Here is a 17,189-nt window from a genome sequence, read left to right as displayed (position 1 = left end):
TGATGCACGAGTTAACGCCCCTGATCAGTAGACACAAAGACAAGACGATTCCCTTAATTGGATAACATCAAAATCAATAAGTTACATGCGTTTTTCAAATTTAAGGTACATATATTTAAATTTGGAGTTTGGTTTTCATCTGTAAGAGAGGAAATATAATTAAAACCAACCAGTAACCAAAATTTGCCCAAAAAAAAAAGGTCAAATCTAGGCACCAATGGCTACCCAGCGCCCCCATTTTTGGTACTTTTCTCTAACACGGTTGTTTTGCACCCTGTAATCGCCGACGTCACGACTGCAGAAAAGTGTAATTTAAAGCCAATTTTTATGCCCAGATAAGACGGAAACTAAAAAGCTTTTTTTTTTTTTTTTTTTTTTAAAAAAATACCTTCATGTCTTAGAGCTTATAAACTGCATATTAAGACGTAAAATCAAACATGCGCTTCGTGTGTTCATTAAGACCACATTGAGTCTTATAAGAATCGAGGAGGGCTCCGTGGCTCAGTTGGTTAGCGCGCTAGCGCAGCGTAGGGGTCCTAATGACCAAGGAGCCTCTCACCAATGCGATCACTGTAAGTTCAGTTCTTGTTGGCTTCCTCTTCATCTATACACGAGGAAGATCCGACAGCAACCTCCGGACGGTTGTGGGATTCACCCGGACTGTACCTGATTTCCCCCACTATAATGCTGGCAGCCGTCGTATAAGTGAAATATCATTGGGTATGGCGTAAAACACCAATCAAGCAAATAAATAAATAAATAAATAAATAAATATAAGAATTGAGACTCATTAAATGTTAACTTGATAAATGTGATATGGAAAGAAGATGATAAACTAAACAGATTCGGGGTATGAACGTACGGCTGATAAAACATCATACAAAATAAATGAATGAATGAATGCATGCATGAAAGACTAATGTCTTATGGGTACTTAATTTTTCGGCCATATGACGACGGGGGTCATTGGGTAGGCGGAATCGTTACAAATGCGCTATGTTTTCTTGATTAGAGTTCACGCCGTGCATGATCAAAAATACTTTACTTGTATGTCGACTTACAAACTTAAAGCAATTTAAGTTTAAAACTAAAACCAGACAGAGCCATATATTTGGGAATAAACCAAGCTAATTCTGTCGAGGTCCTCATTCTACACACAAGTTTATTCCCGAATGTTCAGTGTGATGCCTCGTTTGACATCCATGACAATATATCTGCATAAAAAATGGCTCTTGTTGCTGCTTCGATTGGTGATTACGGGCTGAGAGGCTAGAGCAAAGAGACACGACTGGTTGGCCTGGTGTCAGTGTATTGTGACTGAGTGGAGTGTCATGTGTGGTGTCTTCGGCATGATATTTCAGTGGCGTAAGTTACGTTGGCGGCATGAACTCGCCCCGCCACAAGTACGACTTAAAACTCACGCATACATATAGATATATATTGATTGTGTAGACTATTATTTTGTTCAATAATGGTTCCACGCAGTAGACACTATATTTCAATTTTTTGAGAGCATTACTCGAAATGTTGTCATAAACTACATATCATTGACTTCTATATCATCATAAAGTACATGTACATGTATATAGTTCTTTATAAAAGCCTACAATTTTCTACAGTGTACATTTTAAAATATTGACAATTTTAATTCATGCTGATGAAGTCAGCCATGGCACGACAAATGTTCATTTGTTTGTCTGTCTTCCGAATAAGTCATAGCAGAGGTCTATTGAGACACGTTGGAAGTTCTTTTGTTTGCGTTTCTTCAGAGTCAGTCATGTCTGAAGTCCATTAAGTTTCGATGGAAGTTCACCATAGTTCAACCTCATAAAGTCATACCTGAAGTCCAGTAAAACACGTTGGAAGTTCATTTGTTTGTCTGTCTTCCGAATAAGTCATAGCAGAGGTCTATTGAGACACGTTGGAAGTTCTTTTGTTTGCGTTTCTTCAGAGTCAGTCATGTCTGAAGTCCATTAAGTCTCGATGGAAGTTCACCACAGTTCAACCTCATAAAGTCATACCTGAAGTCCAATAAAACACGTTTTTAAGTTCATTTGTTTGTTTGTCTTCAAAGTCATTAAGTCATGTCAGATGTCCATTAAGGCACTATACAAGTTTATTTAATTGTTTGTGTTCAAAGTCATTAAGTCATGTCTGATGTCAGTTAAAACACGATAGAAGTTCATTTGTTTCTCTGCCTTCAAAGTCATTAAGTCATGTCAGATGTCCATTAAGGAAATGTACAAGTTTATTTAATTGTTTGTGTTCAAAGTCATTAAGTAATGTCTGATGTCAATTAAAACACGATAGAAGTTCATTTGTTTCTCTGCCTTCAAAGTCATTAAGTCATGTCAGATGTCCATTAAGGAAATGTACAAGTTTATTTAATTGTTTGTGTTCAAAGTCATTAAGTCATGTCTGATGTCAATTAAAACACGATAGAAGTTCATTTGTTTCTCTGCCTTCAAAGTCATTAAGTCATGTCAGATGTCCATTAAGGAAATGTACAAGTTTATTTAATTGTTTGTGTTCAAAGTCATTAAGTCATGTCTGATGTCAATTAAAACACGATAGAAGTTCATTTGTTTCTCTGCCTTCAAAGTCATTAAGTCATGTCAGATGTCCATTAGTGCACTATGCAAGTTTATTTAATTGTTTGTGTTCAAAGTCTTGAAGTCATGTCTGAGGTCAATTAAAACACGATAGTTCATTTGTTTGTCTGCCCTCAAAGTCATTAAGTCATGTCAGATGTCCATCAAGGCCCTATGCAAGTTTATTTAATTGTTTGTTCGAGTCGTTAAGTTGTGTTAGAAGTCCATTAATACATTATGCAATTAGTTTATTTAACTGTGTGTTTGTCTTCAAAATCACTAAGTCGTGCCAGATGCCCATTGAGAAAGTGCATGGGAACGTTACTATGTCTGACTTCAAATAAAGTCTTACCAAAAGTCACTGTATGAACGACCAGGAGCGTTGCTTATTGCTTTGTCACGTTAAAAACCAATTGACTGAAGTTGTCTTAATATTTTGGTTTGTTGTTCGAATGCGACTTATGAAAATATATCTGTGAAGCATTCATCCATATATATTTCCAATGATTTTTTTGTTATATGACTGGTGTTTTTACACCGTGTAAACTCAACAATATTTCACTTATACCAGAATGGCCAGTATTATACGGTTGGGGAAACCCGGTTTTCCCAATGATAAAAGAACATCAGGGACAGTACATAGCATATGCATGTTTCCATGAAGAGCAGATGGCCAAGGCATCCAATGTCTATTTGATTAGCAATATCTGACGAATAATCAAGGTAATTTAACTGGTATTGCATAATATTTCGACCAGCTAATCGGTTCCGATATATAAGGTCTGCACGCGGGATACGAGCAGCTGCTTGAAACAATGCAACACACTATCCCATAATGCGTACGAATGCCTGTACGGTGTGCCTATATATATATATATATATATATATATATATATATATATATATATATATATATATAATATATATATATATATATATATATATATATATATATATATATATATGCACGACGACTGCATATATGATGAGCAATATAAATAGCAGAATTTGTTTAGATTTACTGTAATGTTTACAATGTGTTATTATAGATTATACCCAGCGGCTTTGGATGTATACAGTTATCCAAGTATACACAATTATGTCCGAGCATGAACACTGAACACGAGCAAAACATTGTTGGTCGATATTTCATTGTTTATAATCATATTGTTTTCAATTATATTCATGTATTGTATAATACGTTTACTGATATTGCATAGCATACTACATGCGCAATTTTCTGTGTATATACTTGCAATATTTATATGAATGCAATGTGGAAAAATATTAAGGCAAATTTATTACGGCGAATTTTACAGGCCTAATAAGAGGCTGGAACTTGCCAGTCTTCTTTTCCTTAATCTGTTTTAGGTTGGTGTAATTTCTGCCTCTTTAAAGTATCTAGTCTACTATAATAGCCTACCCAAGAATATTTTGTGGTGGTGGTAGTGGTGTGTGTGTGGGGCGGGGGGACATGTATTGTCATGTCGTGGCGATGACGAAGCCAAAAGACTACAACGTGATGTATATATTCAGAAGTAACATTAAATACTGTGTATGAAGATAATTCGATAATTCCCCATCCCAGTAAAATGTATTTGAAACTTTGAATCCTATATATATATACGGTGATCGTTTCTGACAATATATTGGACCAATGACGTCACATCCGCTTTTGCCATTTAGCACACATACGCCTCTAGATGTCAACATTCAGTGTGTACTGATGTAGATATGTCAACGCATTCACCGAATAAATTCAAGTTAAAAAAAAAGAAAAAAAAAAAAAAAAGACCGAGGTGGCCTCACGGATACTCTCTAAGTCACTAAATACAGATCACGGGAGAATCTGATGTTTTAAAAAAAATTTGCTCTAGAGGTAAAAAAAATACATTAAAATAAATATAATCAAACTATTTTCCTGGACAGTGTTTAATGCTCTTTTAACAGACATATGCTGTATTTAAAGTGTTTTCTTTGCTTTTAAAAGCTCTTATCTGGTTCATGACTCAACAAATGGCCACATCGGCGTCGTCTACCACTTTGTTATCATCAAGGGCTCATGACAATGAGAGGTGTGTGGGGTGTGGGGGAGTGGGAACTCTAAATATATAATTCCTGTCTCTATAACGCCGGGTATGACCCTGCATCGTGTGTTTCCTGGCTACGTAAAGGCAATCAGCTTCACAATACATGTTACCTGGCTTTGTCAGGCTCCCCTCGCACAGATTTATACGCCTTAATCAATAGTTTTTGGAGGCTGAAATGAATAATGCATCATTATAAAGCCTATCGGATTTATTGTCGTCGTCAAACATGTGTTATGTAACTGACACTAAGCCTAAAATGGGATACAACTGTAGTATATTTTTCTAATTATAGATCCTGTGTGTGCAAAAGTGTGTGAATATGCATGCCCATACAATTCTTCTGTGTGTAATTTATGTAAAATTTGCACATAATACACATATTAGTGTATGTCTAAAAGATTCGGCTTCGGTTATTTGTACATAGATGGGTTAAATTTCTATATATACAATGTACGTAAAGTAAATTTTATCTCCACATATGTACAAAAGATTTCCACATATGTGCAAAATATTTTCACTTATGTACAAAATAACTGCACATATGTATAAAATGATTTTACACACACAGTATACCGGTATGTATATGTGAGATATAATGTTTTTGGCGTATACATGTACATATGCACGATTGTTTTAGGTATAAATAGAGAATAGATACCAAAATGGCTTTCTATATTACACTGGCAGTGACTAAACATAGGATCCATAGAATGTACATGTCCTACACTGAAACTTAAACGTTTCGATGGAGACTGGAGAAACCAGTGTCAGAAGGGTCTTCATACGACAAGCGGCCGAGAATAATAACGTGCGTCGTTCCTGAGTGAGGGCCCAGTTGGCAACAGGTCGCTGTTAAATTACTCACAAATACTAACCTCACAGTGGACCGCGTGCACGTGTTGACATCTCAAGATGCCGAAATCTAAACGTGACAAAAAAGGTAAACTGCGATTGTACCGTCTATTTTTTTAAGGTTTAACACCGATATATTGAAAGCGTTGAACTTACCAGTCTTATTTCCCTTAATCTCTACTTGTTCGGTGTAATTTCTGCCTCTTTTAAATTGTCTCGTCAGACCCGTCTGTTACTTCGTGGCTCACAAGTTTGTAAATGGTTGTTGTTGTTGTGTATAGGGCCTCGGTGTCCGCGTATGGAAAGGCAACTTTGACTTGTCACACTAGAAAGGAAGGACGTGTTGCTAAATATATAGTGCGGTCAGAGCCATTGGGAATTTTTAAGTTGGGTTGCTGTCACATGGTATTGACCTCAATCTATTGATGAAGCAGCTTAGGAAGTTGTAAGGACTAGGGCTATATCTACGTGTTAATTTCCACGTGCTTTAGCACCCCATTCCCCCCCCCCCCCCCATGGCCACATGCTTTTAATGATTTTTCAGTGGTTAAATTAGATGTTCAATTTGCATGCAAAGAAAAAACAGTGTAAATAAGAAGTTTATCACTCTATTTTCTATCACGTGCCTGTCATGTTATATGACTCTGCGTCTCAATTTATACTTTTTTTGAAAGGATTTACACGACTTTGTTGTGAAATACTCTGGATTCGAACTTCTATCAAACAACATTTTGGGTCCATAGTCGGTTGCTTATAACACCGTACCATTCAAGTTGATGTGCTATATAGTCGATTCGTCTCTTACGTCATTTCAACCATACTTCCCTGAATGAGGCTGGCCAGATATGGAGGAGACCCTATTCAGATGTAGTCCATGTGACTAAAGCAAGTGACACAAGCATGTGACACAAGCACATGCGTATTGATGTCAATTCGTCTCTTACGTCAATTCAATCATACTTCCCTGAATGAGGCTGGCCAATGAGGCTGGCCAAATATGTAGGAGACCCTATTCAGATGTGGTCCATGTGACACAAGCATGTGACACAAGCATGTGACACAAACACATGCGTATTGACGTCAGTTCGTCTCTTACATCATTTCAGTCATACTGAAGCCATACCCTCTTCATCTGTCTTCAACGTGTCTAAAAAATACTTCCTATCATAACAACTTGAGTCTGGTTACAGACCCGACATGCTGTCTGATGGAAATTCAAATCCAGGTCTTATCTAAACAAAGAAAGAAATGACTTTCTGAAATGTAGGACCCATGAGCAGTTGACAGAGGCTGGAATGAAGAACATCTTACTGACACTGTTTTCGTGACACTGTTTTCGTGGACGTGGAAATCACCATGTAAATAGCACATTTGTCTTCACAAACTCCAGTCTCAGGACATCACACAGCGCTGGGCGAGATAAAGGAGGTTATTGCAATGCCCAGCTGTTTGGGTGTTCCGGAACTAAAACGATCTAGAAATGACAACTGAGAAGCAGGTCCAGTTGTTACAACATCTATTGGGTCATGCTCTGTCTGTTATTGACTTGCTCCTCAGATGTTCATTGTGAAGACCAGATTCTTAAGTGAATTGACGTTACAATACCATTTGGCATTTGGTGAACATAGAGTCAGTCACTAAAACTGAATTAATTAGTAAAGTAGTATTCCAGAAATGTTCTAAAAATATTTTAAAAATTCTACACCCCTTAGCAACAAAATAAATAGCAAGCAATCCTCAGTACCTAGACTCTTACTTGGTGACGCCATTTTGCCATCTTTAGCTATCTAGAGTGACGTCACAAAACCTAGGATCTCTCCCGCACCATCGGTATTAAACAAGGTGACAGTTAGAAACTACAAACCAAAACACCTGTTACACAACCAAAGAGTATCAGCTCTGTTCGGTGTTTAAAGGGTCGATGTTTAGTTTGGTGTCAGGGTGATGTTCATGAACATAAGTGTCATGTTTTAGCAGCCCTGCTTGTACACGTCCTGCATGGGTGTAAGCATTTGGCCTAGCTTGCTGTACCGACTTCATGGAATTTACCGAACATAGCACGACCCTCTGATTGATAACAGACCCTTTCATTCAGGTTTTGGGAAGGTATTTGCGTAATAAATCTGACTTTGAGAAGGAAAAATAATGCAAAGTCACAATATTTTTCTTCAAACTATGACTCTCCTGAGGCCAGCTTACCTTGATAAATTATTGCAGTCCACTGCCCAACATGAATTGTCCATCAGTGCCATCTCCCCAGTGCTGAATTTCATATTCTCAGCTTTCAAATCTTTATGGTATTTTTTTCAATGATAACTGCGGCCTATATAATTTTTTCTGTGTATATGTTGTGGCAGACTTTATGTTCACTTTGCTGGTCTCATCCCTATTCTCTTTGTATTTTACAGTTTCATTGACACAGACAAGAAAGAAGGGTTTGGAATGGAAGCAGACTTTCATAGAAGAGGTAACAAGGTTCAAAACCACCTGTCGTGTTCATTTTTTCCACATTGTTCTCCTGAGGAAATTGAGGTTTTTTTGTCAGTTGAAGACTTTTAACTCGTTTTTTATTGTTTCCGCTGGGCATTTGTTCTACCAAATTGAATATTTTTTTTTTTTTGACTTTACTAAACACCTATGATTCCATTGTAATTATCACTGCCCTTTATATGATATTGAAAATTGATACTCGGCACATTGCAGTTATTGTTAATTTCATACTTCCAGTTGAGCAGTGAAGTGTGACTCGGCCCCCACCCCAACGTGTTTTTAATTAAGTATTTATGCCAGCAGCAGTTAGCAAGTTCAAAACTTGTTACGCTCTATCTGGCTGAGTGGTGTAAAAGTCTGTAACCTCATGTTGCTGTGGAAGTGGCCATCAACCTGCCAATGGTCGTGGGTTTCCCCCGGGCTCTGCCCGTTTTCCACCCACCATAATGCTGGCCTTTGTCGTCTTAGTGAAATATTCTTGAGTACGGCGTAAGACACCAATCAGATAAATAAATAAATAAATATTCTTGTCCAATATTCCTTTCTCTGATCGGCATAATGTGGAAACAAGGTTACAGTGGAAACCGGCCATACTGGCCATACATATAGCATTGTTTACAAACATGTTCCTCTGGCCATACATGGGAAAGCCTGTCACCAACCTGTAGATAGTCATGGGTTTCCCCTCGGCTCTGCCCTGTTTTATCCCACCTTACTGCTGGCTGCCGTCATATAAGTGAAATGTTCTTGAGTACGGCATAAAACACCAATCAAATAAATATGTAAATACTAATAATTTATGTGACAGTAACTCGACACCCTACATCAAACTATCACCACCTCACAGGATTTGCCACTTTCGCATTACATTATTTATTTATTTGATTGGTGTTCTACACCATACTCAAGAATATTTCACTTATACGACGGCGACAAGCATTATGACGGGAGGAAACTGGGCAGATCCTGGGGGGAAACCAACAACCATCCGCAGACCTTCGCACGTACGGCCGGAGAGGAAGCCAGCATGAGCTGGACTTGAACTCACAGTTCTCATTACATTAAGCATTAGTTAGGCCACATTAATGTTTAACACTGGGATTAACAGGATTAACTCTTGACAAAACTCCATTTTGAATAATGAGAATATTTCTTGTCATAACCATTTTATTTGATGCTAAATATCAAAGTATTATTAAATGACCTGGCATTCTTTTTTGTTTTCCTCTAGATAAGAGACTGTTGTGATAAGTATGCTCGAATATTCACATTTTCCGTGCAGAATATGCGGAATGTGCAGCTGAAGACAGTCCGACAAGAATGGAGACACAGCAGGTATTCTTCTGTTTGCATGATTTCCTTAGGTTGTACTAAATGAGAAACCCCATTCCCTCCCCTCTATATTTCACTGGTTGTTCTATAAGATGCAGTTGGTTTCAAGATTAGGGTTATATTATACCTTTTTGATACATCTTCCCTTTTGATGGTGTATTATAGGTTTTTGATCTGGGTTCATCTCAGTAAATCAGGCTTAGTAGTTAGCTTGCTAGCACTGTGCGTCTGATATAGTATTAGCATAATGCTGTCCGCAGTCATTGGACCCAGGAACCTCTCAATAATGTCGTTGCTCTGAGTGTAAGACCGGCTTCCTCTCTGATCATACGTGGGGCGGTTTGTCAGTGACCTGCGCATGAACAGGGGGTCTGCCTGCTTTCCTCCCATCATAATACTGGCTGCCATTGCATAAGTGAAATATTCTTGAGTACGGCATACACAAATCAAATAAACAAATAAATCATTACGTAAATAAATAAATCATTACATAAATAAATAAATCATTACATAAAGAAAGAGATCATTACATAAATAAAGAGATCATTACATCAGGTCTAGCAGCAGCTCCCAGTACTGACTTGTCACAAACTAAATCTCTCAGCCTCTCAGCCTTTAGATAGCCCCTCTTTGGTTGAACAGGTGAAACTTTAATTTGAGTCAATCAATCATTGCATTGCACCTGTTTAGATGACCTGTTCTCGTCATCTAAAATGAGTTAAAAAAATGTTGCACGGTCATGTTCTGATTTCTGACTTTGTGCTATTTTTATGATGACGCCTTTCTCGTCACATGACTCGCGAAGTAAAACCCCAACAGCATACATGTGCATACTATTCTTCCAGATTTTTCTTTGGGAAGAACAAAGTTATGTCCCTTGCCCTGGGGAGATCTCCTCAAGAGGAGTACAGAGAGTCTCTTCATCAAATCAGCCGTCAGCTGAAAGGACAGACAGGGCTGCTCTTCACCAACACAACCAAGGAAGACGTCCTCAAGTAAGTCAGGAATAGGAATGGGTTGATTAGCTGAGTTTATTGAATTGTCAGAATTTTTGGGGGGTGTATATTTGATTGAATTGATGGCCGGTGTCTAAGAGAGGTGAGATTTTAAAGTAATTGCTCACATACTGTTGAAAGGAAATCTTGCAAACATCACAAACTGTTAACGGTGGTCTGTTGATCAAGAGTTAGAAAATAAAACGAGTACTAGCTGGATACTATTGGATACCAATAAATATTCTGAACAAGTATCCATTTATCTACTCGTAGAATTTGACGAAATTCAAGGACTGTTGGTGGTTCTGCACTTGTAAAAGTGACCACAAACAAAGCTTATGTGGACATTTGCACGGTCTAGTGTTGAGGGGGGCCTCTGTGGCCTGGTGGCTAGCGTGCTAGTGCAGCGCAATGACCCATTAGCCTCTCACCGATGCAGTTGGTGTGGGTTCAAGCCCAGTTTCAGCTGGTTTTCTCTTATGTCATACATGGGGAAATTCTGGCAGCAACCGGTGGATGATCGTAGATTCGTCAGAGCTGTGCCCGGTTTCTTTCCACCATAAGGCTGGCTGCGGTCGGATAAGTGAAATATTCTTGTATGGCTTGAAACACTATTGAAATAAATAAATAGTGTTTGTTTAAGAGCACTTGACTTCCACTAGTATGGTGAGCATTATGTGTATGTTACATGTGGAGAAGTCAGTCAGTTCCTTGTCAGAAGTCTGTGGTTTTCCACGGGCACTTTTGTTTCTTCCTCCCGTAATACTGACTGTTTTACTCAAAGTGTAAATAAGTCAATACAAAAGACTGTCACCAAGTGAGTGGAAAAATTCTAGTGTTATATTAAACAGCAATCGTATCCTGTCTGTTAAAAACTGACCCTTCGAGAAAAAATAGGGTAGGTTTAAAGGAAACGTTTCTAGTGAACCTGACTTGGCTTCCAGGACTTGCTAAAGGTCACTTGTTAAATTCAAGGGCTCCAGTTTCTCCCACCCATGAAACTGGCTGCAATATTATGTGTGAAAACTTCTTGAATAGACTTTAGTATACGTCAAGCAAATGTATAATAAAATAATTCAAATAAATATTTTATGTTCTGCAGATATTTTGATAGTTACCGATGTTTGGACTTTGCCCGTTCCGGTAACAAAGCAACACAGACAGTCGTCCTCGAGGAAGGACCTATCCCAGAATTCTCTCATTCCATGGAACCTCAATTACGACAGCTTGGGTTACCCACAAGTCTGAAGAGAGGTGCGTAAAAGTGTTGCGTATTTACTTATTTATTTGTTTTGTTTGATTGGTGTTTTACGCTGTACTCAAGAATATTTCACTTATATGGCAGTGGTCAGCATGATGGTGGGAGCTCCAGGGGAAATCCACGACCACCAGTGAAACTAAGTCTATTTTGAAACTTTGACCTGACCCTAATTCCTCAACCTTTTTGCATGTGAGCAACTTTCAGGCAATTTATGCGCATTTTAAATTGAGTGTGGAGACTATAAAACTACATCAGTTGGATTGGCCAGTTTCAGAGCTTTACAAAAACAGTGATTTTGTCAGTCAAAACAGGATAATGCCTTGAGAAGACACTTGAATAAACACCTTGTAAAGCTGCGAAAAGGTTGAAGAATTACAGTACCTATAACGGATATGGGGGTTTTCCCCTGGCGCTGCCCGTTTTCCTTCCCCCATAATGCTGGCCGCCGTCGTGTAAGTGAAATATTCTTGATTACTGCGTAAACACCAATCAAATAAATAAATGAAACTGATGCAGGTAGCTACAATTACAAACACAAAAGTTGTTTCTGCCTCGCTTGGTGCCCAGCACTGAGAGGTTAGAGCTAGAAAACTGGACTGATTGGCTTGGTGTCAGTATAATATAACTGGTTGGGGTGTCATGCCTGTCGTCTTTGGTATGATACTTAGTGCCGGCAGCCCTTTGGCAGCATGGTCTCGCCCAGCCACACAGAGGATGCAGTGTATGTAGTGGTATACAGACGTTATGACTCCACATCGTCATTGGACTGAAAAATTGTTAAGTATACTCCAAGATACCTATAGATACAAACAACGGAGAAGTGAAGATCTGACATACCTGTATTTCTGTTTGACTTTTTGTCAGGTGTGATCACCTTGTTACGAGAACATCAGGTTTGTGAGGAGGGAGACATTCTGACACCAGAACAAGCGCGGATTCTGGTGAGTTTTACACCTGCTTGTTACACCTGCTTGTTACACCTGCATTAGTAGTTGATCACACATATTCTTGTTCTTGCCACATAATAAAAATTACTTGTTTCCCAGCACAAATTGCATGAAGAACCAGGCAGTGCAAGAAGGGCCTTTGAAAAAATGTCAAAAAAATAATATTTTGGAGAAATTTATAATAGGGGAATTTCGGTTTCGAACTCTTTTATGGCTAAAGTTAGAAAAAGCCTTACTGTGTCATGTGACGTATCAGGAATGTTAGGCAACTATGATTGATCACATTTACTCTAACTTGAGCATCCAGAAAAACTTGCACAGAAAGTAATTTAGAGCAGATGAATGATGGAGAAAATTGAGAAGTTGAATGTTTGTGAACTTATGAAGTTGTTAAAGGAAAGAGGTGCCATTTGGGCCTCGGGGGAATAGGGTGATCAATAAATTAATATCAACAAAGGTGGCCTAACATTTTTCACAAATCACATGATAGAATAGGGCTGTTTTTACCTTTAACCATGAAAGAATTCAAACTAGAAACTCGCCTACTGAAAATGCTTTCTTTCACCACAATCCACATTTTACTCACCATAGCTAAAAAAATTTAAAATATGGATTGAGGCATTGAGGCAGTGGATAAAAGTTGGGACGACATTGAGGGGAAACAAACAATTTTTTAGGAGCTCTGGATGAATGGTCCAACAGCCACTTTCAGCTTTACATCAGTGTTCAGAATTCTGCAGTATCCCTCGGTTAGGGGGTGCTCCTAGTAAGCAGGGCCTGCTTGTTCGAAAGTGTATTAATACTGGTTTTTAAGTCGTACTTTTAAGAGGGGCCTCCGTTGCAGAGGTGGTTAGCACACCAGTGCAATGCTGAGACCCAGGAGCCTCCCACCTATGCAGTTGATGTGTGTTCAAGCCCAGCTCATGCTGGCTTCCTCTATAGCTGTATGTGGGAAGGTCTGGCAGCAATGTGCGGATGGTCGTTGGTTTCCTCAGGGCTGTGCCTGGTTTCCTCCCGCCGTAAGGCTCGCCGTCATCGTATAAGTGAAGTATTCTTGAGTACTGGGTAAAACACCAATGAAATAAAGAAATAAATATATTTTAAAAATTTCCGTCGAACTCTGCAGCCAATGCAGTTGTCTAAATTCAGAGAATAACAGCATCAGATTTAGTTCATATTTAACATACTGTTACGCAATAATTTCAAGGACAGAATTGAAGACTTGGCTTAATGTAAAATTCGGTATTAAATTTTAAAACACTTTTAAACAACCACTGGAGGCCAGGGTTTAAGGCTTTGTTGGGACATACCGGTCAGTCTAAGAGGGTTAGGCCCAGTACTAGGCCCGATTTCAAACAAACCTAAAATTGAATAAGAGGTGAAAACTGATATATCCACTCGGTAATTCTATTTTCTTTGTCAGTAACAATAAAGCAATTGTGAGATCACAGTTTGACGAATTTCACGCGGTGTAAATTTCAGAAAGTTGCTGTAATTAGCCCCGTGCTCTGTCGGTTAATGTCGTCTCTTTGATCCGTCTCTGACTCTGTCACCTGCCGAGTCCCCTGGAAGAGTCTGCTGCACACTTGTTGTGATCAAGCTCACTGCCAGCCAGTGGCTCACGGTGTTTGCTTTGGTTGAAGAAAACATGAAAACAGTGCATGGTCAAAATTGAACACCAAAACTGTGTTGCTTAACCATAATTGGATGGATATAAGTTTTTTGCTCTTGCTCAATCTTAAGCCCTTTTCGCTGGCCCAGTATCTGCAGAGTGATTGAGCAGACTGTCATGTGCATGGCTTGTCAGTGAGGCAGCGGTGTTTGGTTTGGTTGAAGAAAACATGAAAACAGTGCATGGTCAAAATAGAACACCAAAACTGTGTTGCTTGACCGTAATTGGATGGATATAAGTTTTTTACTCTTGCTCAGTCTTAAGCCCTTTTCGATGGCCCAGTATCATCAGAGTGATTGAGCAGAGTGTCATGTGCATGGCTTGTCAGTGAGGCAGCGGTGTTTGGTTTGGTTGAAGAAAACATGAAAACAGTGCATGGTCAAAATAGAACACCAAAACTGTGTTGCTTGACCATAATTGGATGGATATAAGTTTTTTTACTGTTGCTCAATCTTAAGCCCTTTTCGATGGCCCAGTATCAGCAGAGTGATTGAGCAGAGTGTCATGTGCATGGTGTGTCAGTGAGGCAGCACTATAAGTGTGTCAGCTGTGGGAGTGGCGTGCAAAATATGTCCAAAATAAATGTTGAAGGCACAGTTGAATCCCAAGCAACAAAGAGTTTGCCTGTACCAACGCAGGATAACATTTGGCAGCAATAAGCAGACAGTGCGCACTAAGGCCATTTCAGGAGTCTTACATGAAGTCTGTCAGAGATCGGTTGCCCTCCACCAAGGTGACACACATATTGAGCTCGTTCTGCGGGTGACCATTTTTGCAGGAGAATGTTTGACAGTTAGTTGCCAAACGACTGCCTGGCATGATGAAATATTTTTGAGGACAGCATTTAATCCAAGGAATGTTGAAAATAATGTTGAATCCCAAGCTCTGCATCAGTTTAATATTTAAAGCCGAGGGCAACTGGTTTTTTGGGGGGTTTTTTTCGCAACTGGAAGCAACAAGAAGCATACGATCGGATCTCCTTGGGTTATGTTCACAGTTGAACATGTTCCACTTTTAACTGTTTTCTCTGTGAGCCGAAGAATCCGGGTGGGTTCAGTTGTGTTGAATTAGATGTATGCGTGCTTGGGCACAGTTGGCTTACAGCTGCGTATTATAATGCTTCACGTGCAAAACAGGTCATGTGACCATCACATTGCTATATCACAGCTGACAGTTTCTGGCAGTCATAGTCGACCTGAGTGCACTGAAACTGAATCTGGTTAGACACTGCTGGATGGTCACAGTTACAAGGTTTTTCAAACTTTATCTACGTAAACATTGCGTGTAGGTCGACGTTGTTGGGTTTGACCAAGCTTCTTGAGGTTGCAAGTTGACATTCGTCTGGCGTAAGAACTTGATTTCCTGTCTGTTTTTCCAGAAGTTGTTTGGTTATGAAATGGCTGAGTTTCACCTGACTCTTGAGGGTATGTGGACAAATAACGGCACATGGGAGGTGTTCACAGCCAGGCCTGAACCTTTACGACCTACTAAGGTCAGGGTCAAAGGTTAGTATCCACATGTGCTTACATTATAGACTAATAAAGATGATCAGGGTCAAAGGTTAGTATGTACAGTCACTTACATGATTGAACAATAAAGATGATCAGGGTCAAAGGTTAGTGTGTTCAGCCACTTACATGATTGAGCAAAAAACATGGTCAGGGTCAAAGGTTAGTATGTACAATCACTTACATGATTGAGCAATAAAGATGGTCAGGGTCAAAGTTTAATATTTAAGGTCACTTACACTACATACTAATAAACCACATGTGAGGTGTTCAAATCCAGTTCTGAGCCCATACATTATAGACTAATAAAGATGGTCAGGGTCAAAGTTTAGCATTTACAGTCACTTTCACTACATACTAATAAAGAAGATCAGGTTTAAAGGTGAGTATGTACAGTCACTTGCATTATCGAGTAATAAAGATAATCAGGGTCAAAGGTTAGTATCTACAGTCACATTATAAAGTGATAAAGGTGGTCAGGGTCAAAGGTTAGTATATGCAGTAACATCGTAGAGTAACAAACATGGTCGGGGTCAAAGGTTAATATCTACAGTTACTTACCTTATAAAACAGCGAATAAAGAAACATAGTAAATAATAAAATAAGAAAAAAACCTTTATTTTTTATCCTGACCTTTTAGCCAAGCCGCGTGAGAGTGGTGATGACGTGATGCAGGTGGAGCCCTCTGGTGGCAGTGATGGGGAGGAAGGGATTGAAGATGAAGACGAGGATACGTGACATTAGTTTCACTTTCACTTTGTACATTGAAGATTGTATTAAAGACGTTTTACTCATCTTACGTCAAGTTAGTCATGTTTTTCTTGAAAAAGGAAATGGGTTATAACCATTGTTAAAAAGATGACAGAAATTTGTAGTGTTTCTCTGAGAATGTCAAATTAAGCTACGAAGAGTTAATCAGGCCCCAAGATCACGAAACTGCCTTAAACTTAAGTCAGGATTAGTCTTAATTTGTGGTATTACTACAGAAGTGGTTGATTGTAAATCCTAACTTTTGATTTTGTTGTGAAGAACTATTAAAGACAACGCTCAGTATTGGAGTAAAAATTCCTTAGGTAAATCACAAATTTAAGTGCGGTAAAGTGCCTGTTTCAATTGTTCTCGGGTCATTTGCCGAAAAACACTGGTAGATGCTGCACATCTTTCCTTCAAATTTGACAAATTTACAAGCGAAAGGTTTGGGCATTAGAGGCATAATGTAGGAGGATTCAGTGAAAGCAGGGTTTGTGTAGCCTTGCAAGGATGCATGGAGTTCACTGGTGATCATTCGCCTTCCACATATGTGGAATATGTTAAAGGGGTTCGCCAATAGCTCTGCAAAGCCTGGTGATTCACCCCAGGTACGTCTGGACCCATGAAACTGGTCAGTATCGCGTAATGCATGTTTTGCCAAAGTGTACAACATCGCCCGAGCAAAATGTGACGTCAGAGTT

At 39.0% G+C, this 17,189-nt stretch overlaps 1 protein-coding gene across 1 annotated transcript; it reads left to right on the top strand.

Annotated features, from left to right (window-relative positions):
- The first annotated feature begins 5,576 nt into the window (after window positions 1–5,576).
- LOC135464132 (mRNA turnover protein 4 homolog) lies at window positions 5,577–16,484 on the top strand. The gene is made up of 8 exons (XM_064741625.1): window positions 5,577–5,621; window positions 7,942–8,000; window positions 9,255–9,358; window positions 10,201–10,350; window positions 11,453–11,604; window positions 12,476–12,552; window positions 15,609–15,735; window positions 16,379–16,484. The coding sequence occupies exons 1-8, from the start codon at window positions 5,594–5,596 to the stop codon at window positions 16,474–16,476; spliced, it is 795 nt and encodes a 264-aa protein (XP_064597695.1). The 5' UTR covers window positions 5,577–5,593; the 3' UTR covers window positions 16,477–16,484.
- The last annotated feature ends 705 nt before the right edge of the window (window positions 16,485–17,189 follow it).

This window comes from Liolophura sinensis, chromosome 3, assembly GCF_032854445.1.
Source record: "Liolophura sinensis isolate JHLJ2023 chromosome 3, CUHK_Ljap_v2, whole genome shotgun sequence".
Lineage (NCBI taxonomy): Eukaryota > Metazoa > Mollusca > Polyplacophora > Chitonida > Chitonidae > Liolophura > Liolophura sinensis.
The sequence above is the reverse complement of the archived record's forward strand: the minus strand, read 5'-3'. Positions and strand labels throughout refer to the sequence as shown.

Bases quoted from the DNA above. Each gene is read 5' to 3' on its own strand.
- LOC135464132 (XM_064741625.1), top strand. From the start codon at position 5,594: ATGCCGAAATCTAAACGTGACAAAAAAG. The intron at 5,622-7,941 runs GTAAACTGCGAT...TGTATTTTACAG, and splicing joins ATCTAAACGTGACAAAAAAG to TTTCATTGACACAGACAAGA. The intron at 9,359-10,200 runs GTATTCTTCTGT...CTATTCTTCCAG, and splicing joins CAAGAATGGAGACACAGCAG to ATTTTTCTTTGGGAAGAACA.